This window comes from Canis aureus, chromosome 21, assembly GCF_053574225.1.
Source record: "Canis aureus isolate CA01 chromosome 21, VMU_Caureus_v.1.0, whole genome shotgun sequence".
NCBI classification, from domain to species: Eukaryota; Metazoa; Chordata; class Mammalia; order Carnivora; family Canidae; genus Canis; species Canis aureus.
In genome coordinates, this window is record NC_135631.1 from 480,653 (window position 1) to 502,376 (window position 21,724).

Consider the following 21,724-nt stretch of genomic DNA (forward strand, 5'->3'; position numbering starts at 1 on the left):
GTGGCAGAACCTCCGGTGGGGAGCAGAGGGGCCTCGCCCCTCCTTGGCTGGCGGGCCTCTCCCAGGCTGTGGCTGGGCCCGAAGCTCAGGTTGTCTGCGCCTGAGACCTTCCTCCACGGGAGCGGCCGGGACTCTGTCAGGGCGGGCCCCGATGATTGTCCCCGGGCCGCTTTCTGCCCCTTTCTGCCCCGGGGCTCAGGTCCGCAGATCCCGCAGGTCCCGACGTCGGGCGCCTTTACAGGTGCGTTGTCTGTGGGGCGGGCGTGAGGCGGAGGAGGGGCCGCTGACTGCGGGGCCGGGGCCGGAGCTTGCGGGGGGGAGCGGAAGGCCTCGGGTCCCTCGGTGGGGCGGGTCCCTCGGTGGGGCGGGTCCCGGCCCGGGCCTGGAGAGCCGAAGGGCGCTAGGACCCGGCGGGCGAGGGGCAGCCCGCGTGCCGCGCTCGCTCCCTCCCCCTCCCCCTCCCCCCCCTCCTCCTCCTCCTCCCGCTCCGGCTCCGGCTCCGGCTCCGGCTCGAGCTCCATTGTCTGGAGCTGCGGCCCCGGGCGGCGGCGGCGGCGGCGGCGGCGGCGGCGGCGGAGCGGGAGATGCCGGGCGGGCGGGGGCCACCGGAGCCGCCCGCCTAGGCCCCGCCCTCCGCGGGAGGATGTGCGCCGGGATGGGGCGCGCGGGGGCGGCTCCCCGGGGGCCCCGCGGCCCCTGGCCCTGCCTCCTGCTGGCGCTGGTCCTGGCCCTGGACGTCGAGAGAGGTCAGCGGGGGGGGGGGGGGGGGCGGCCCGGGGGGGTCCCCGACTGCGCCCCGAGGCCCGAGGTCTCCGCCCTGGGTCCCGGCTCTGCTCCCCGGTTGCTTCCCTCGCGGGGAGCCCCGCAGCCCTAAGGGACCCAGGACCGGCCCCCGCGCCTGCCGCGAGCTCCCGCCCCCGCCCCAAGGAGCCGCCGGACCCCAGAGGCCCCGGGACGGCCCCGTGGGCGCCTCCCTGAGTCCGGGCGCGCATCACCGGAGGACGGGGCCGCGGCTCCGCTGTGCCGGGGCGGGGGTCAGAGCACCTCGGTGGGGCGCGCTGCTCGGAGGGTGACCCCAGGCCGGGGCCGGATCGCGAGGCCCCTGCGAGCCTCGCCCCCCCCGCGAGAGCGGAGTCCGGCCCGGGCGTCCCGTAACTCTCCGGGCGGCAGAACAGGAGGAGGACGGCAGGTCGGGGCGGACGCGGGCAGCCTCTCAGGCACAAGCTCCCCGGCGGGGGGTCTCGGAGGGGCTGGAAACCATCAAGCCCCGCAGCCCAGGGCAGGGCAGAGAAGGCGCTGTCCGCAGGGCCGCGCTCAGCCACCTGCTCCCTCCCCAGGGGACCCAGCGGGAGCCCTAATAACCTCTCCTAGGGAGACACGAGGGAGGCCTTGTCACATCCATTATTCAGTGGCCATAACCTCTCCCCTGGACAGCGCTCCACACTTTCCAGAGCCCTCCCTTGTTCGCAGTTGTCACTGAATGCTCAGTCTACAGGTGAAGAGAATCCACAGGTGAAGATGTCAAATGACCGATGCAAGCTACATTGAGGCAGAATTAAGATGTAAACGCAGCCCTCCGGGCTCCCAGAACATCCTCTCCAGGGAGAGCTGCCCAGCCTGGGGATTCAGGAACGATTACGAGAAACCTCTGTCCCTAGACAGGAAGACAGCTAATTCAGATGAGGCAACCAGGGTCGGGGTGGGAGGGCAAGCAATCAAGAAGGGCTTCCTTAAGGAGGCAACGTGACCTAAGGGATGGAAGAGAGACCCACAGTCCAGGGACTGAAACCGGAAGTGCTCACCCTTGCAGAGGGCATAGGATGGAGAAGCAGGGTACCCCCTCTGTGTGTAGTGCCTGATCCCTGACTCCCAGCTCCAGCTCTCTCCAGCCGAGGGATCCTGGCAAGCCCCTTAACCTCAGCCTCATCTTCCACATCCATAAAATGGATTTAATAGCAATAGAGCCTAGTTCTCAGAGCTATTACATAAACCGAAGAGTTAATGTATGTAAAATGTCTTAAATAGTAGTCTGCATGTAGTCAGTGTCCAAAAGTGTCTATTCTTATTGGGGCTAACTAGTCATAACTTGGTACAAACCAAATACGGTCATAGGGGTCCTTTGCCCTTCTACTCATTAACTATTTTGACCCTCTCCCCAAGCTCACGGTCGCCCCACCCCCACCCCAACCCTAGTCCCAGTCTTGCACTCTGGTACCCAGTTGGGATGGAAAAGAAGGGAGCACATTTAGGAAGCTGTAGTTGCCATGGTGATGATGAAGGGGACAGGAGGGTGGATGCCCTGGCAAGTCTGGCCAAGGATTCAGGGACAGAGAAAGGGTCTCTGCTTCTACCAAGCTCACCTTGCCACCATCTTTTACTACACAGACCCTGCCTGGGAAGAACTGTGCCCCACAAATGCCTTGATATCAGAAGCAAGTATGTAGAGGACAGGAATGGGGAAGAGATGTTGAGAAGGTTCTCCTCAAGGGAGGAAGGCCTGAGTCTATGGAAGGTAGAAGGAGTGGTTTGGAAGCTGGCATCCAGTCCCGAATGTACACTCAAATCCTGGCCCTGTCCCGTGCTACCTATGGGAGGCTCTTTGAGCCCCACTTTCCCCATCTGTGAAATGAGACCACTTCTTCCCCTACATCCTGGGGGGGATGGGACATTTATAATTCCTTTCCTCCACTGCCCACCACCACGGTGCCCTGGGCTGGAGCCTGGTGCAGCCCCAGTCAGCTCTGGAGCTGTCACCATCTCTATCCCTTCTCCTTCTTCAGTGGACTGTGACCAGGACCCCTTGAACACCATCTACCTGCCTGCAACCCTGGAGCTCCTTGATGCCCCTGAGCACTTCCGTGTGCAGCAAGTGGGCCATTATCCACCTGCCAACTCCTCTCTGGGCTCCCGATCTGAGACCTTTCTGCTCCTGCAGCCATGGCCCAGGGTCCAGCCTCTTCTCCGGGCCTCCTACCCACCCTTTGCCACTCAGCAGGTAAGGAGAGGGCACCAGAGACTGACTCCGAGGCTAATAGGATTCAGAGCTGTGGTCTGCTGTGTGCGGCTCAAGGGTCTTCCCCACCCCCAGCTGCACTCTGCGTATTCCAGAGACATGTAAATGCTCTCTCCTGCCACACTGGGACTGGAAGCCTGGCATCCCATCTCTCCGGATCTTGCTTCCCCCCCCAGCCCCCTGGTTTGTTGAGCACCCCCTTCTCCCTCCAGGTGGTCCCTCCACGGGTTACTGAGCCCCACCAACGGCCAGTGCCGTGGGATGTGCGGGCTGTGTCGGTGGAAGCGGCCGTGACTCCAGCAGAGCCCCATGCCCGAGTCCTCTTCCACCTCAAAGGGCAGGATTGGCCTCCAGGGCCTGGCAGCCTGCCCTGCGCCTGGCTCCATGCCACACATCCTGCAGGCACTGCTCACCAAGCCTGCCACTTCCAGGTGAGTGGGCAGGCCCTACCTAGTCTGGCTCTACCTGCTATGCCAGCCAGAGGGCAGTCCTAGGGCAGGGAAGAAAGGGCTCACCACTCCCGGGTGGTTTAGGAGTCCCAGACAAGCGGACTGCATTCCTGTTCTGTTGACTTACGTGGGGACCCTTGGAAAGGGTTCTTTAGGGTCCTTTCAGGAAGTTAGTCTGTTGCATACAACTTCAGGCAAGTAACTTAATTTTTGTGGGACTTGGCTTCCCTATCTGTAAAATGGGGTAATAATAATTCCTATCTCCTATGGAGCTGGAATAAAGAACAAATGAAACGGCTGCAAAGAGCTTTTGGCACAATGCTAGTACCTGGCCCAGAGTAAGCACTCGGTGAGTGTTTGCATTATTGTTAGTATTACTTTTATAATTGCAGCTTGCACTGTTTGGGAATCTACCAGGGAGAGATATTTTGGAGGCTTTGGGAATCTTCAAAGCCTGAGGCATAGGGTGGTCCTGGGGCCTGGTGAGGGGGAGGCATTAGGATTGAGATTGTTTGCAAGAAGAGAAGCGCGGCTTTTGGACGAGTTCGGGGACCTCGCCCCAGTCACATCACTCACTAGTTGTGTCATCTGGGAAATGTCCCTGGCCCATGCTGGGCCTGCCTTCCACGGGCCCCTCCAGCTCTGCATTTCCTGCCATGGGTGTTGGAACCCCCTCCCCCACCATGTCAACCATGGCCGTTGTGTGTTTGCAGCCCTCCCTAGGCGCCTGTGTGGTGGAGCTGGAGTTTCCCTCCCACTGGTTCTCCCAGGGCTCCACTACACGGGCCGAGCTGGCCTACACGCTGGAGCCCGCAGCTGAGGGCCCTGGGGGCTGCGGCCCCAGCCAGGAGGAGGACCCCAGGGAGCAAGCCCTTCCAGTGGGTGGTGTGGAGCTGCGCCCAGCGGACCCCCCACAGTACCAAGAGGTGCCCCTGGATGAGGCGGTGACCCTGCGGGTCCCTGATGTGCCTGTGCGGCCAGGCCAGCTCTTCAGTGCCACCCTCCTGCTTCGGCACAACTTCACAGCCAGCATCCTGACCCTGCGGTGAGTCCAGAGCTCCTGGCATGGGTTGGAGGCAGGGACCTCTGCAGAAAGACTGAGCAGGTACCTTACTGGAGTCCTTGATCTCTGCTGATATGGGCCCACCAAACCCTCTCTGGGCCAAGAACCGTGACTGTCCTGGCAGCAGGCAAGCCCCAGCAGTGGGCACAGCCCTGAACTTGGCATCAGATGTTGGAAGCTCCCCTTCCCCCGACACCTGGAGACGCCTGTCCTATGAGGCCGATGCTGCCTGCTTCACAGGGCAGCCATGAGGCTCCAGGGAGGGAAGACTGGAAAATGCAATGCCTGGGGGTGGTTAATGCTCTGATGCCCCAGGATGGGTGTCTGCCCCAATCACATTCATCTATAAGCTCTCCCGTCCGCCGCCTTGCTGCATGTCCTCACCTTTGGACAGAGCCCACCCCTCCCCACAGGAAAGTCTCTCTTTTTTGCGTCCCTCCCTGCAGAGGGTTCTCCCACAGTAGCCCCCAACCCAGTTCCACAGACAAGAATTTTCAGAGTGTCACTTGCCTCTCCCACATTTGGATTAATGTGTGTCCTGTTCCTGTGGATCTCTCAGGTACCTGTCCTGTCCCCCTGTCTCTTACACCTTCTCATGCTCCCTCGCACACTCACTAGATCTTTCCCAGATGTTTAAAACATGCCTGGCCCTGTGTCTCTACTCTGGAGCTACAGAGATGAGCAAGGCCTGGTCCCCATCTGGCGTGAAGGGGCCCCAGCAACAGGGAAGGGAGCCAGGTGGCACGCACTGGGGGTGCACCTATGCTCTGGTGGCCATATGAGGTGCAGTGGGGGCCTGGGTTAGGGCTGAGGGAAGTGGGAAACTCATCTTGCCACAGGAGAAGCTTTCTAGAGGAAATAGTATTTGAGCTGCTGGAGGCTTGAAGAAGGAGCAGAGGAAGAAAGGAAGGGCAGGCTGGGCTGTCGTGAGCAAAGACTCAGAGACATAAATGAGTTGTGTGTCCAGGAAAGAACTTTCTCGGTGTCACCGAAGCAGAGTAACAGATGGAAGTCACAGCCCAGGATGAAACTAGACCAGATCCTGGAGGGCCCAGATGGTGGGATGCGATGAGACCTGACCCTGGGAGCGGCAGGTCTCTTGAGTCGAGGAGGGCTGCAGTGCAATGAGTGCATTGCCCTGAGTTGCAATGGAGTCCTTCTGGATCAGAGGATTGTGAGCAGATGAGTTGGGGAGGCCAGGCAGCAGGCCAATGCCTTTGGTCCCTTGCGTCCCTACTTACTCAGTCCATAGCTCAGCACCCACCCTGACACATGGGGCCTGGGTCCTCTCTCCAGGATCAAGGTGAAGAAGGGGCTGCATGTGACAGCTGCCCGCCCAGTCCAGCCCAGCCTCTGGACTGCCAAGCTGGACCGCTTCAAGGGCTCCAAGCACCACACAACCCTCATCATCTGCCACCGTGCTGGCAACACAGGGCTGGACTCCAGGTGGGCATCTCCCTCCCCAGGGCGAGGTGGGGGGGCAGTGATGGGGGACGGAGGAAGGAGTGAGCAGATTTCTGCGGCCCAAGGGAAGGGGACCACTGGGCTGCCCCCATGCTCCCACATGAGGGAGCACAGAGGACTCCTTCCAGGATGCAGTGCAGAGCAGATACTCATTCATCCAGCTACTATTTATCCATCCCCAGGTGCACACCAAGTTCAGTGAGTGTCCATGAGTCTCATTCCAGGTGACACAAGCCTATCCTGGCTACTCCAGTTACAGCCCTTGCAGCCACTTCCCTGCTCCCACAATCACCAAATGGGTCCCTTTTTCTGGGCCATTAGTATTTCAAAGACAGCCCAGCTACAGTTAACATTTATGAACTCCTATTCATGCTCTGAGCCTGGGCCAAGGCCACGAGCTTGGTAGCTTCTGTTTGAACCCTAGTTCTGACACTGGGATGAATAGCCATGAGCAAGCCAGTTAACCTCCGCTACATCACCCCCCCCCAAAAAAAAAGAAATACACCCCTGACCAGAGCCTGTTTCCTCACCTGTAAAGTAGGGATAATAATGCATCCCTTAGGGTTTTTGAAAATAAAATACTATATAGCAAGCATCCAACCAGTGCTTGATCAAAGGGACCTGTGAGGGTTAGTATTCAGGAGGTTGAGTGCCAGTCCTGGGGTTTTGAAGTGACTCTTCCTCCTTGGAAGAGGAGGATGACCATGGAAGGCAGAATTCTGCATGGAAGGGGAGTAAGAAGTCAGGAGAACCAGCAGGCTTTCCAGGAGGGTGGTGAAGTGGCTGCGTGCACCTTCTAGAAGCCACAAATATATGAGCTTGAGCTCTGGAGCCAGGATACTTGAGTTCAATCCCAGCCCTGCCACTTTTCTCTGTGACTTTGGGCAGGTTATAGAAGTTCATACCTCAATTTTCTCCCCTGTTAATTGGGGGTTGTCATAGGACTTGTCTCATGAATATAGCCAGCGCTTCCAGCTGTGCCTGGCCGCTAGCAAGCACTCAGTCTCTCTCTCTCTCTCTCTCCTGGCCAGCAGCCCTCCTGAACTCTCTGAGTTCCTGTGGGTGGACTTTCTGGTGGAGAATGGCACTAGTGGGGGTGTGGCAGTCACTCGCCCTGTCACATGGCAGCTGGAATATGCAGGCCAGGCCCCCGAAGCAGAAAAGGACAAAATGGTGTGGGAGATCCTGGTGTCAGAGCGGGATGTAAGAGCCCTTGTCCCACTGGCCAAGGTAAGGAGTCCTCCCCCCACCCCCCCCAGCCTGTGGCTGGCCAGGCCTGGGGCCAAGTGAGGCAATGGGCTTGGGGCTGAGCTCTTCCTGCACCTGCAGGCCGAGGAGCTGGTGAACACAGCTCCACTGACCGGAGAGCCGAGGCACGTGCCCATACGCCTGGTCACCGTGGACAATGGGGGGGCCCTGGTGGAGGTGACAGAGCACATTGGCTGTGAGTCGACCAACACACAGGTGCTGCAGGTGAGTGGCATGTGTGCCAACTCCAGGCAAGTGTGCACTTGTGTGCAGAGCGATGCACATCCTTCCTCACTCTTGTACCCAAGAGAGCAGCTTGAAGCCTCGTGGGGGGAACCACAGATTCAACTTCTTTTGTTCCCACCTCCTCTCTCCAACATCAGTTGGGAAGGAGCTCTGTCACTCCAGCAGCCCCGGCTTAGGCCCTCCTGCATTTGTTACTGTAATGAAAGAAATGAACTGATGTGGGAAAGTTAAGAGTATGGCCACATACCTTGGGGGCACGTGACTGGCTTAGTCAGTAGGGCATGTGATCCGTGATCTCAGGGTCGGGAGTTCAAGCCACACATTGGACATAGAGCTAGAGCTTACTTTAAAAAGGGAGGGGGACCCTGGGTGGCCCAGTTGGTTAAGCGTCTGCCTTTGGCTCGGGTTGTGATCGCAGGGTCCTGGGATCAAACCCCAAGTCAGGCTCCCTGCTGAGCAGAGAGACTGCTTCTCCTTCTCTCTCTCTGCCCCTCCCCCCTTGTGTGTGTGCTCTCTCTCTCTCAAATAAGTAAGTAAAATCTTAAAAAAAAAAAAAAAAACACGTATGTTGGAACCAACAAATTTTAGTTTGAAACCCATCTTTGTTATCTGTGATCGTGGACAAGTCTCCTCACCTCTGAGCCTCAGTATTAGAGGTGAGTCTAATATATTAGACTGTTACAAGAATTAAAGGCATCCAGGGGCGCCTGGGTAGCTCAGTCAGTTAAGCATCCACCTCTTGATTTTGGCTCATGTCATGATCTCAGGGTTGTGAGATGGAGCCCCACATCCAGCACCCCGCTGGGCATGAAGCCTGCTTGAGATTCTCCCTCCCCTTCTGCCCCTCCCCCACTCCCTCCCATTCTTTTTTTTTTTTTTTGAATTTTTTTTTAATTTTTATTTATTTATGATAGTCACACACACACAGAGAGAGAGAGAGAGAGGCAGAGACATAGGCAGAGGGAGAAGCAGGCTCCATGCACCGGGAGCCCGACGTGGGATTCGATCCCGGGTCTCCAGGATCGCGCCCTGGGCCAAAGGCAGGGGCTAAACCGCTGCGCCACCCAGGGATCCTCCTCCCATTCTTTAAAAAAAAAAAAAAAAAAAAAGAATTAAAAGCACCCTAAGACACTCTACCAGCAGAGAGGCAGGAGCTGAAACAATGACAACTTTTAAGAGTAATACAATGTAATACATGATGCTAAAAATAATGATAATTATTAGAGCCTCATAATGATCCTGAGATTTAAAAAAAAAAAGGGGGGGGGCGGGCAGCTTTCTCCATTTTGAAATTCTAAAAGGGGACGCCTAAATCTTGGCTGCCTGACTGGAAAAGGTGTCTCGCTACTTATGATGGCACTTTGTCCCTATGTGAGTGATTCCTTCCTGAGGGTTCTTGGGGGTTGGGGGGTAGGAGATAGGTCTGTCTTGCCTCCGCCCACCTTCCTGTAGTTGGTAGCCAGGTGGCTCCAGAATGAAAGTCAGAGGCCAGCACTAATGAGCCAAATGTGTGGGTTCGAACTCTCCACTACCAGAACAAAGATTTTGCATGCAAATAGCCAGTTTCCTCAGCTGAGCTCCAGGTGAACCTGGGGAATGGCTGGTTCCTCCAGAATGGATCTTGGATGCATTTTTTAAAAAGATTTTATTTATTTGAGAAAGAGAGAGCACGAGTGTGGGGGGGGGGCGGGGAATGTGGAGGGAAGAGGCGCAGAAGGAGAGGGAGAAGCAGACCCCTTGCTGATCAGGGAGCCACAGAGGACTGGATCCCAGGACCCTGAGACCATAACCTGAGCCAAAGGCAGACGCTTAACCAACTGAGCCACGCAGGTGCCCCTTGATGAAATCTTAATCTTGAGACATGCCAGTAGAGTGCAGAATGAATTTCAGCCCTGCCCCTTATGGTAAGGGCTTAGGGCAGCCCCCTCTGTTCCATACCTGTCTTCCCAGGCTTAGCCCAGCTCCTGCCCTCCCATAGGTGTCCGAGACCTGTGATGCTGTGTTTGTGTCTGGCAAGGAGAGCCGGGGTGCCCAAGGGGTGCAGGTGGACTTCTGGTGGCGCCGTCTGAGGGCCTCACTGCAGATGACAGTGTGGGCCCCATTGCTGCCCCTGCGCATTGAGCTGACCGACACCACCCTGGAGCAGGTCCGGGGCTGGAGGGTCCCTGGCCCCACTGAAGGGTGAGTGGAGACCTTGATGAAGTTGCTCTGGGACCTGAGAGATAGTGCACGGAGCTTGGCCATGGGCTTGAGCGGGGGTCTAACTGCCCAGTTGCCTCTGGTTCCTCCTGCTCACCTGCCTGTCACCACCCAGCTTATGGCCACTTTATGCCACTTTATTTGTAGTCTTGATTTCCGCACTCCCTTTCCCCCTTCCATGCTGCGCTTCCCTGTAGTGCGGATCACTTTCTAGTTACTGTATAGCCCGATTCATCTTGTTTGTGGTATGGCCACCACCTTCATTCTCCTCCATAAGAATGTAAGACCTTGAAGGTGAGGGCCTTTTGTCTCTTACGTTCACTGCTGTGTTCTTCCAGCCTTATATCAAGAGAGGCCCACCAGAGTACATGGGTGAGGTGGCCTCAGGAATCTGAGCCAGGCCTTCCAGATAGTGAGCACCCTGAGATCTCCCTACCTCCCCAGGACCCAAGAATTCAGATTAGGAACGAGGGGAGGGTGAGAGCAGCTTGATGGACAGGCATAGGCACCAGTTAGGAATGGGCCGCGGTGCCAGGCCAGCAGGTGGAGGTGCAACCGTACTTGCAGAGTTTGAAGACTGTACACCCCTCGCTGAGCTGGGGGTCCCTCAGGGGCGGGGCCCAGAGCTGACGCTCTTCCCCACCTCCCCCAAGGATGCCAGAGCCTGAGGCTGCTGCTGAGGAGGCTGAGAGGCGCCCCCGCAGCTGCCGCCTGCAGTACCAGCGCACCGGCGTGCGCTTCCTTGTCCCCTTTGCGGCTCACCCACTGGACGGTGGCCGCCGCCTCACCCACCTGCTCGGCCCTGACTGGCTGCTGGATGTGACCCACCTTGTGGCACCTCACGCACGTGTACAAGACCCACGCGTAGCCTCGCTGGAGGGCGGCCGCATCCTGGTGGGCCGGGAACCCGGCGTCACCTCCATCGAGGTGAGCAGACCCCCGCCTCTCCCCCAGAGAAGGGCGTAGGTGGCACCCCCCAGAATGTTCATGCGCAGGGATGAGGAGTGTCAGAACGGGCCCAGAGCGTACCCGGGCATGTGTGAGCCCAGTGGGATTGGGTAGGAAGAGGGTGGCCTGTGTAATGGGGGACATCCTCACAGCGTGAAGGGCTGCTTCACAGCAGCATCCCTCACAGCATGGGGGAACCAGGTCTTGAGAGAGAGATGGTATTGGGGTCCAGGTATGAATGTATAGGGCATATGGGATGCAAAGGGTGGGGGAAAGCAGTGTGTCCAGATGATGGGGATGAGAGGGGAGAGGCTGTGCACTTGCTCTCCCCCTTGCCCCACAACTTGCAGCTCCCTTTCACCCTCAGGTGCGTTCCCCGCTGTCTGACTCCATTTTGGGGGAGCAGGCATTGGCCGTGACGGATGACAAGGTCTCGGTGCTGGAGCTGCAGGTGCAGCCGGTGATGGGCATCTCACTGGCCCTGAGCCGGGGTACTGCCCACCCTGGGGAGGTCACAGCCACGTGCTGGGCACAGTCAGCCTTTCCCGCCCCAAAGCAGGTGACAGCTTGGGGATGAGGGGAGTGAGGTCAACATCTCCAGATGGGGGCTAATGACAGGGGGCTGGGAGGCACCTGGACCCCTCCCCTTAGGGTTTTCAGAATGAGGACTGACTGTCCTGTGAGGTAGTGAGCTCTCTGCGGCTGGAGATGATCAAGCAGTGACTGGCTGGAGTGTGGCAGTGGGAGGTTGGTTAGATGGCTCTGAGGACCCTCCCGATGACTCAGACCCCAGGGCTGAGTGACAACCAGGTGATTGACACACATCCCCTCTCTCCCTGTGTTTTGTCCATCCGCCTGTGTTTGTTTTTTCTCTGATCTCTCCTCTTCCTCCTCTTCCTCCGTGTGGCCTGTCTCTGTGGGAGTGGTCTCTGTGTGCATGCGTGCGTGCCCTCGCATGTCTCTGCCTGTGTCCGTGTGCCCCACAGGAGGTGGCCCTCTCCCTTTGGCTGTCCTTCTCTGACCACACCCTGGTCCCCGCTGAGCTCTACAACCAACATGACCTGGGACTGTCTGTCTCCGCCGAGGAGCCTGGTGCTATCCTGCCAGCCAAGGACCAGGGTGCCCAGCTTGGGGTGGTGGTGAGTGGGGCAGGTGCCGAGGGGCTGCCCCTGCACGTGGCTCTCCACCCACCTGAGCCCTGCCGCCGGGGCCGCCACCGGGTCCCCCTGGCCTCTGGCACCGCCTGGCTAGGGCTTCCCCCTGCTCCCACCCCGCCCCCCGCCCTCCCATCTAGCCCTGCCCGGGGCCCACCAGCCACGGAGGCCAGCGTGGGTGGTAAACAGTGGGAGGCAGGGGGTGTTGGGGGCAGTGGGGTTGTGAAGGGCAAGTTTGAGCGGGCAGAGGCAGAGGCCAGAGAGGAGGAGGAAGAGGAAGAGGAGGAGGAGATGGTCCCGGCCCCTCAGCGGGTCACCGACCTAGAGCTGGGCATGTACGCTCTGCTGGGCATCTTCTGCCTGGCCATCCTCATCTTCCTGGTCAACGGTGTGGTCTTCGTGCTGCGCTACCAGCGCAAGGAGCCTCCCGACGGTGCCACTGACCCTGCCTCCCCCCAGCCCCACAACTGGGTCTGGCTGGGTACAGACCAGGAGGAACTAAGCCGCCAGCTGGATCGGCAGTCCCCAGGCCTGCCCCAGGGGGAGGGGGGCTGCCCCTGTGAGAGTGGGGGAGGAGGGGAGGCCTTGACTGTGGCCCAGGCACCTGGCGGGGGCACCAGTAGCTCCTCAAGCACCCTGGCCCGGAAGGAAGCGGGGGGACGGCGGAAACGTGTCGAGTTTGTGACGTTTGCGCCAGCTCCCCTGGCTGAGCTATCTCAGGAGTCCGTAGGGGCCCCGGCCGTGCAGTCCATCCTGGTGGCAGGTGAGGAGGACATCCGCTGGGTATGTGAGGACATGGGACTGAAGGACCCCGAGGAGCTGCGCAGCTACATGGAGAGGATCCGGGGCAGCTCCTGACCCCCCCCCGGCCTGCCTGGTCCAGCACTGTCAGCCACCAGCCCGGGCAGCCTCCTGCTCCCCCCTGGTGCTTGCTGATCCAAGTCCCCTGCCTGGTCTCTCAAAAGGACGCCCACTCAGGCCCCCTCTGCCCTGCGCCCCCCATCATGGACCATGCTCGTGAGGAAGGGCTTACGCCCCTTATTTATGAGAACCATTTCATCGTGACGTTGGGTACAGAATAAACTCAAGGAACCCCCACCTGGGACTGCTGCTGCCTGTGTCCTGGGAGAGAAGCGAGGGGGCGTCGGGGGTGGCGGTGTTCAGCCCCTATCCCTGCTGGGACAGCTTTGGGAGGCTGGGCTCTGAGCTACCCTCTCATAGCGACCAGCAATCCAGATAAACAGGAGGGCTGTGGCGCCTGAATACTGGCCAGCAGAAAGAAGTAAAGGTCCATCCGGCAATTGTTGATATTCCCCGGGGAAAGGAGGGGTTGGCATTCAGGTCGGGCACGGCTCCCCTGGGACTGGCAGCTGAAGCAGTGTGGGCAGTGGGTGGGCAGGCAGCCCTCTCACACCTGGTGGTCCACAGTGTTTCCTGTGGCGTCTGCAATTCCTTGTTGGCTGTTCTTTCAGGGGTTTAAAATACAAATACCACAGAGGAAGGTGACTCCTAGGCCACAATGACTGACTTCCAGAAGTGGGAAGGAGCCTTGGAGGTCTGCTAAGTTCACGGATTCCTTTTTGACAGTTACGGACACTGAGGCCCAAGGCAGGGAGGCCACGCTGTGGACAACTGGCCAGGTTTGGGCTAGAACCTGGCTCTCCTGAGTCCAGCCTGTGTTTTACTCTGCCTGGCATCAAAGCACTTGGTAGCTGCCACCCACTTTCCAAGCCCCCCCCCCCCCCATGTCCCAATCCCAGGGAGGGCTCCACACTCACCAGAGTCCTTGGGGCAGTACAGCCATCCCCGGGGCAGTGACAGTAGTGCCACGAGGCTGGAGCCCAGCAGTGAGCCCACCCCCGACAGGCAGAAGAAGATGCCCATGATGGCACTCTGCATGGAGCGCGGAGCCTCTGAGTAAGCAAACTCCAGGCCTGCAGAGGGAGGGGGGAAAACCCAAGCGGCTGATGCAGGAGCAGAGATGAGGCTCAGGGCCTCCGGCCATACTCACCAAGCCTCCATCCTGGCCTCCCCTGTATGGCTGCCCACCCATGGCTAGGATGACACCTGCGTACCAGTGACCCCTTGCCTCTGCCCTGCTCATCTGTTCCCCTGGCTGGACACGTCCACCTGGATGCCCCTGCATTGTTTTGTCTCCTCCTGGGTCTCCCATTTCAGGGACAGCACCTCCCTCTCCCCTACCCTCTCTGCCCGCCTTCAACATCCTCCCCAAATCCTTTTGACCCAACCTCAGAAATCTCACTGTCTGCCCTCCTCTCTGTTCCCACTGCCCTGGGCCAAAGCACAGTCCTGATCACTTACTGCCCAGCCTCTGCAAGTACCTGCAAACCCCCCTGCCTCCCTTCTTCCTGCTCACACAGCCAGATGGGTCTGTCTAAAAGATTGGGATCCTTTCCCTGCCAAAATCCCCCTGGGGTGGAGGGCTGGGGGGCGGTGGCAGCTATTGCCCTCAGGAACGACTTCAACACCCAGGCTTGGCCCTACACCTCCCCAGCCTTGCACACACTCCCCACAAGCCTTAGCTCTTCACTTCCGCCTGTGGCATCCTTCCTACCTGCGGAGTTCCACCTTCCCTGCCTACCAGCCTCCTCCCCACCTCGTCCCAGGGGCTTTCCCTACACTGTCCAGTCACTTCTACAGCCCTCCACTGAGTTTACTGTCCGTGTGATGGTCTCCACAATTCCGAGCAAGTCCCACTAGAGCCCAGCCCTGGGCCTGTGGCTGAGTAGCTTCTGCTACTTGGCTGAGTGAAGAGCCCACCTGTGCTCCACAGCTCTGGCTCGCAGTCCGGTGGGGGCGACAAACATACTGCACTATTACAACACAGTGACCCGTGTGCTGTGATAGATGTGAATAAAAGGAGCTAGAAGGACCCCCTGTGACCAGGGGGCTTGGAGAGGGCTGTATGGAGGAGCTGGCATTTAGGCTCAGCAGTGAAGGGGAAATACTTTATTTTAAGTAAAGTAAGTTTACTTTGAATCCGAGGCATCGGGAACAGCAACGCACAGACATGGGGAATGAGGCACATGGTGCCAGGGACTATGTGGGAGGTTGCCAAGGAGCGTCTTCATCCTTCCAAATCTCCAGTGCCTACCACAGTGCCTGGCACAGACCAGGAGCTAGTAAGTATCCACTGGGTGAATGCAGCCGCACTCAGAAAACCTGGCCTTCCTCTACTCCTGCAAACTCCAGAAGCTGTGCCCATGAGACTTTTTGACTTGGAGGCAGCTCCAGGCAGAGCCCATCACTGGTGCAAGAACAGGGGAGGGGCCCGGGGTACCTGGGATACTGGCAAAAATCTCACTGATCCCGATGAGCAGGTACTGAGGTATCTGCCACCAGATGGACAGTGGTGCCGCGTAGTACACATCCTTCCCGATCTGCTGAGACACTGGTTGCGATGGATGTACTGTAGACGCTCCATCTCCAGGCCTCCTGGTGGGGGAAAGAGGTGCACCATAAATAGCCAGGCCCCCGGTCCTCAGCTTAGCCCGCAGCAAAGCTCGGCACGTGGTGGGTATTCCCTAGGCCAGTGGTGACCGACTGAACAGCAGGAAAGGAGAACTCTGGCAAACGCCTTGATTTTTGCCTCGGCTGCTAGGAAGCTCAGAATGAGGCTTTGGCACTCAAGAATAGGAACAACTGGTATTAACTGAGAGCCTGTTATGTGCTGGGCATTTAATATGCATTCTTGCAAATGAAGAAAGAAATTTAGAGTAAGTAATCAGCCCCGAGTCACACGAGCTGATGAGTATTTGGGGCTGGATTTCCACCTCTTTGTGCCCCATTTCCTTCATATCACGTGACTTCTCTCCTGCAGCATCAAGGAGGGTTTCTAACCTGACCTCCAAGTTTTAGGAGGTCATTGTTAGAAGACAGCTGTGCCGTAGTGGCATGAACACTGCATGTGGTGCAAGGTCACTTAGGTTCCAATCCTGGCCCTGCCACTGGTTAGTGGTGACCTTGGGCAGATCACTTAACCTCTCTAAGAACCAGTGCTCTTATGCAAGAAGCGAGAATAAAAATCCCAGAGTTGTGAGGATGAAATAGGACAACGTACCTTAAAGCCCGGAGCTGAAAAAGAACCTGGTTTGGTTTTCGTTCCTTGCAACACAATACTGGGCTTTGAGCTTTGATTTCCCTGCCTCCTCCTTGTGATCCAGGCACAGTGCTGGATGTCTCACAGCTTTGCCTTTTTTTGAATCCTCACAACACTCCTGCTAGACCACATTCCACGAGGGCAGAACCCAGGTCCTCCACGGGGGCTGCATGAATGACTACGGCCATTGTAAAGACAGAGCACAAAGATGCTAAGTAACTTCAGGAGTGAAAGGGACAGAGGTTTGTGTCGTGGCATGAAAGGCTTCTTTACCAGAGCCTCTTTGTAGTAAATGGCTTCAAATCCTTTTGAACGAGAAGGAAGAGAGCAAAACGATAAATTCTTTTCTTTAAGTGGCTGAGTGTCTGAAAAATTCATTTAACCCATTTACTGGGTGTCCATGCATAGTTTCATAGCAGTGAATGAAAAAGAAAAAAAAAAGAAAAACCAGTCTTCAGGGAGCTTACATCCCACTGGGGAAAATCTTTCTCCCTCTCTTGTCCTGAGCTCCCTCATCTGTCAAGATGAGGAGAGGCCGGGGACCAGAGGAGGAAGATCCCCTTCAGCTCACACCCTCTGGGAAGCCAAGACTGGGACCCACGGCAGGAGGGTGGATGTGGCCCAGACCCACGGCTCCAACACCTGCCAAAGTGGAGCCAACCTCCCCCAACTGCAGACAAAGGCCAGCCTCCCTCCCTGCGTCCCTCCACTTGGGCCCACACACCTGCCACAGGACAGAGGCAAAACCAAAGAACATGCCCAGTGCCATCTTCTGCAGGGCTGAGGGAAGCAGCTTGTGCCGCAGCAGTAAAGGGTCGAGCAAGTGGTCCTTCATGGGCACCAGGATCAGCACCACCACGACATTGGCCAGGAGGAGCCAGGCTTCCGGGATCTGAACAAGAGGGGGACCAAGCAAGACAGGCTAGCAGAGCAGAAGGAGCTGTGGGCTGGAGTTGGGAGCGCTGGCCTCCAGACCGTCCTTGGGTGACCCAGGGTCAGCCCTCTCCCCTCTCTGGAATGCACACTCCTCAGCTGGGTTAAATCGGGGATGGGATTAAATCAGAGGTGGCAAATGGTTTCCTCTGGCTTCTATCAGTTGGTAATGGCTGCTGCGAACGTTCTCAGGCTCAGCATGAAAACATGGTCAGGATTGATTCGTGAAGTCTGCCCCAGGCAAGGAATGAAGGTATGGTGGCAAATGTAATTTCTCTGCCAGCTCTGAGGATCTTTGATGTTAGGAGTCTTTGAAACACCATGGAACTGGTTTGGAAAGTCCTGGTGGAAGGCAGACATCTGGGGATCCAGGGGCCCCGGAGAGTGTGGGAACTCAAGGTAGAACTGGGATGTGGGTGCACCTCTCTGAGAGTCTGTGGGATGAAGACAGGGTGGTGAGACCTGCCTCAGAGCAGCGGTGGGTGGGAGCAAAGCTGCCCCATCTTAGCAGGATGCCTGGGCTGGGGCACAAGTTTCCCCATCCTGCAGGTGCTTTTCCTGTTTCCTGATGATCCCCTGCTCCTGGGCATGAAAACAGCTTAATTTCTTTCTGTTTTGAGAGGACACGCCCAGCAAGGCCCATCACGGGGGCTGAATGCATACCCGGTCTCACCTTGTAGCCGCTAGCCTGGGCTCCCAGAGCTATGGAGCTATCGGCAGGGAGGTCTGGGAAAATGTTTGGGATGCGGAGATGAAGACCTTGCAGGACATACGTAGACTGCATCTGCCAAGAGAGATGGAGCCATGGCTGGAACAGAGCTGGCCACCTCACCTGCGAGGAGAGGTGAGGCCGCAAGCTCCGAGATGGGCGTTCTTCAGAAGGAGCACAGGGCAGCTGGGCAGCTGTCCCCTCTCCCAGCCTCGGGGAGATGTGACCTGCCTACCCTGCTTCCTCCTCAGGAGCCAGGCTCAGTCAGGGAGCTTCCTTCGCTCTGTTCCCAGGCCCGTGAGCTGTGTGTGCAGCCTTATCCCAGAGCCTAGGCACAGCTGTCATGACTCACATTTTGGTGTCTCCAAGGCCTGACACAGAGGAAGTGTGGATAAATGTTTGTTGACATGGGGAAGATAATGACACGGCTGTCCCCATGGGGAGCTCTCATTTGACACTGAGGCCAAGCTTCATCCCACAGGCGGACGTGGCACAGACACTGGGTAGACATCAACCCACCAGCATGGCTCTGGGCTCAGCTGCAGGGGCAAGCTCCAAGGGGCCCAGTTTCACATCACATATCACCCCTGTAGTATTCTAAAATGCAGGGGATCCAGAACAATCCCACACGAGGGTCTGGGGCAGGGGAGGGCACTCGGGCTGCTCAGGACAACAGCCATTGACCAAGTGGTACGTAAGTACATCAGTATTCTGACAACCAGTATGACTGAGAATCAGCCATGGACACAGACAGACCCCCTCCCCATGCCTCTGTCCTGTCTCCTCTATGCCACCCCCAAGAAGCAGGCTGGCCTTGCATAACCCCCATCTTGTGTGACTCAAAACAAGCTTCCTCTTGAAGGGGTATGGAAGGCAAAGACTTTGTCATGTGGGGGTTAGAAGTTGGAGTCAGGTCACAGCCACCCCCCCCCCCACACACACACATCGCACTAACCTTCCCGGTAAGAAATGGTGGGGAACAGTGGCTCTCAGACCTGGCTGAGTACCAGTATCCCCTGAGAAGTTTATTTTCCTAGAGACTTCCCCCAACAATTCTCTTTTCAGTACTCTGGGGTGGGACACAGAATCTGCTTTAAAAGCTTGCAGGTGGTTCTGAGACACAGACCCAGGGGGGAATCACTGCTACAAAGAATTCAATGCCCCGAGGTGGCCCCTAACTGGCTGTGGGGCACAGGGTAACTCTGGGCCTCAGTTGCCACATCAGAGGATCTGAATGCTCTAGAGCTATTAGAACCCCTAAGCTCCCTGTTTTATACATGAGGCCCAGACAGATGGGATCACATTGGAGTCCCTGAGCCTCAAATTTGTCTCCAGGGTTCCTCATGCTATTAATTACTGGGATGGCTTTGTGTCAGGCCCCAGGTAGCACCAGGTCACTCTGTGAACACCTGTTCTCATTTCCACGTGCTTTGGGCTTCTATGGTGAGAGCTTAGCCCCATCCGGGGACTGGGGAGCCACTGTCCTCAGAGCTAAAGGGCAGGGTGCTCACCTGGAAGTACACCATCCGTAAGGCACCAGGGTCACCATGACGGGCAAGATCTTCACCAGCACCTGGAAGTTGGCAATGTCCTCTTGGGGGGAAGGGCCAGGCTGGGGAGACCTCTGGTCAGGCAGCAGTTGGGCACCTTGGGGGTCTCTGTGGGGCCATGGGGGCAGCAGATAAAACAGCAGCCATCGCCACCACCATGACCACCATTATCCCCTATTTAGTCTTGCTCCTCTATCACCGGTGACCACAGCCATCATCTCTGAAATGACCCATCTCCTCCCTCCACCAGAAGCTTCACCTTCTCCATCATCACCATCGTCACCTCAGCCAGCATCCTCGCCTTCCTTGTCGTTAGTGAAGCGACTGTCCCCCAAAGCCAGCCTCCCACTGACTGTCCATTACACTCCCTCACTATCTCCTCCTTTCTTCAAGACCCCTCCCAGCCAAGAGCCCTGTGCTGTGGTCCCCGGGGAAAGCAGACCAGAGACTGTGGTGAGCGGAGTCTTCGGGAATTTTTGGCTTCACAGCATCAGTGTGCTGCGGGAAGCAGGGAGGTCCCAGTCTAAGCCTGACTCAGAGAGAGACAGGGATAGAGAGAGAGGCCAGCCCGGATCTGGTATACCCCAATGCACCCTCACTCCCTGTCTCCAAGTCCATCTTCCTGAACAGGCATTATTATAGCCCTCTCCCTGCCTGACGAGGATGGAGGCAGTGGAGAGGTAGGGGTGCAGGGGAAATGTTAAGGAAACAGGATAGATCAACCACTGCTATGACCTCCCCCCGCCTTTGCCCTTTGTCTTGACATTTTTCTAGTTTCTAATCCATTCTTGCTCAAGAGTCTTGCCTCATCCTTTGAGATGCCGAAGGGGATAACACCAGTGTGGTCATTTCCAAAGATGGCCACTATCAGCGTCTCCCCTCCTAGGGTGGGATGTCACTCCTCCACTAACAGGCCATCTGTTCCCCTGCCCTGGAATCTGGGCTGGCCTTGTGGCTGTGCTGACCAACGGAACAAGCAGAAGTGATGGCTCGGTCTTGCAACCCAGACTCCTTACTGTGAGGAGCTCCAGCTACAGGCGTGTGGCCACATGAAGGGGGACCCCAGGTGCCTTTGTTGGACTGCCAGCCACATAAGTGAGCCGTCTTGGATGCTCTAATCCCTTCAGGCCCCCAGATGACTGTAGCCCCCCACCCCCATGACATCACAAGAAGCGGAACAACTACCTGGCTGAGCCCAGTCACCCACAGCATCATGAGAGGTAATAAAATGTGATTGCTTAGGTAACTGAGTTCCAGGATGGTTTGTTGGGCTGAGCTGGATCATTAAAACAAACCCCCACCACAATGCACCAGCTTAGACAAACATGTCCTGTCCTTTTTCCATCTAGATCCTACTGATAGGATCTGTAACAGGCTCCAAGGTCTGGAGACATGTTTGCTTAGCAAAGTGGTCAATTAACTTCAGGAAGGACAGGGGCAAAAGGAAGCTGGTGTGTGTGTGAAGGACTGTTCTGAACCTTCCTCCCTGGGATGCCAGCTAACGGAGGAGGAGCAAGTTTGGCTGATTTCTTAGACATTCTTTTTTTTTTTTTTTTTTTTAAGATTTTATTTATTTATTTACTTGAGAGAGTGCGTGAGAGAGAGAGGGCACACGCGCACAAGCAGGGGGGAGGGGCAAAGGGAGAGGGAGAAGCAGGCTTCCTGTTGAGCAGGATCCCAGTGTGGGGCTCCATTCCAGGACCCGGAGATCATGACCTGAGCCGCAGGCAGACACTTAACCGACTGAGCCACCCAGGTGCCCTCTTAGATTTTCTTACACTTGCTACCCTTGTGGTGTTGAATTACTCATGTTATATCCCAACAGCCTTCCCTGGTACCATCGTCTCCATCATCAGCCAGTCCTACTGCCTTTGTCAACCACTGCTGAATTATCTTCACCGTGGCTGCTGATGAACACCTCCCCCTCTACCTCGATCATCACTGTCAAGACCGTGCACAACCAGCCTTATACTCTCTTGAGTTAGTCCGTGGGCAGGACCACCACCACCACCTTGAGCTCCATCACCAGCCAAGGTCACAGCGGGGCAGCTCTGGCCCTTGCACAGCAGGTTGTCATAAAGGGCTACCATGGGAGCTGACCCAGAACATTCTTCCAAGAGGACTGTGCCTCCCCAGGAGAAGCACAGCACGTCTCCAGGCTCCATGGCCCCCGTCACCAAGAGCACCCTTCTTACCTGACAGAGTGTCGGTGCCGCAGGTGGGGACAGCAGCTTTGGAAAGCGAGTTTCAGCATAGAGGACACTTGGCTGCCTGTGGGGGGCTTGGTGATGAAGATGGGGGTGGCGAAGAGGAAGATGAAGAAGGCCAGGTCCACGCAGCCCACGGTGATACTGTAGCCCACGGCACCCACGTTGATGCTCCAGTAAAGCCAGTTGAAGAAGCGGCGGCTGGCGTGGCGGCCAAGATCCATCACTTGCTGGGCAGGGGTGAGAGTAAGGGAGGCCCAGGGGCACCCTGCCATGATGTACCTGCCCTCCTTTTCCCACAGAGATACTTCCTGAGTCAGTGGGTGGACATTCCAGCATTTTCCTGGTCCCTGATCACTAAATAGACACTCAGTAAATAAATACTGGTTGATTGAATAAAGAAACCTTTCCCTTGGGAGTT

The 21,724-nt window shown here is 57.2% G+C and overlaps 2 protein-coding genes across 6 annotated transcripts; one reads left to right on the forward strand and one right to left on the reverse strand.

Annotated features, from left to right (window-relative positions):
* The first annotated feature begins 582 nt into the window (after positions 1–582).
* Positions 583–12,882, forward strand: TMEM132A (transmembrane protein 132A). 5 transcript variants are annotated; one of them, XM_077861831.1, is made up of 12 exons: positions 621–746; positions 2,386–2,512; positions 2,781–2,995; positions 3,226–3,444; positions 4,176–4,507; positions 5,822–5,971; positions 7,021–7,219; positions 7,319–7,462; positions 9,462–9,664; positions 10,336–10,609; positions 10,998–11,189; positions 11,617–12,882. In XM_077861831.1, the coding sequence occupies exons 2-12, from the start codon at positions 2,506–2,508 to the stop codon at positions 12,640–12,642; spliced, it is 2,961 nt and encodes a 986-aa protein (XP_077717957.1). In that variant the 5' UTR covers positions 621–746; positions 2,386–2,505; the 3' UTR covers positions 12,643–12,882. The 5 variants fall into 5 exon arrangements, with proteins under 5 accessions (XP_077717958.1, XP_077717954.1, XP_077717955.1 ...); XM_077861830.1 differs by lacking the exon at positions 621–746 and adding an exon at positions 1,203–1,562; XM_077861828.1 differs by lacking the exon at positions 2,386–2,512 and having other exon boundaries at positions 586–746.
* On the reverse strand, positions 12,800–21,656 carry SLC15A3 (solute carrier family 15 member 3). The gene is given in 10 exon segments (XM_077861833.1): positions 12,800–13,039; positions 13,042–13,101; positions 13,566–13,718; positions 15,086–15,199; positions 15,202–15,237; positions 16,625–16,796; positions 17,511–17,621; positions 19,058–19,074; positions 19,077–19,204; positions 21,292–21,656. Coding segments are annotated over 10 exon segments (1,173 nt in total). The 5' UTR covers positions 21,579–21,656; the 3' UTR covers positions 12,800–12,944.
* Positions 21,657–21,724: the final 68 nt, after the last annotated feature.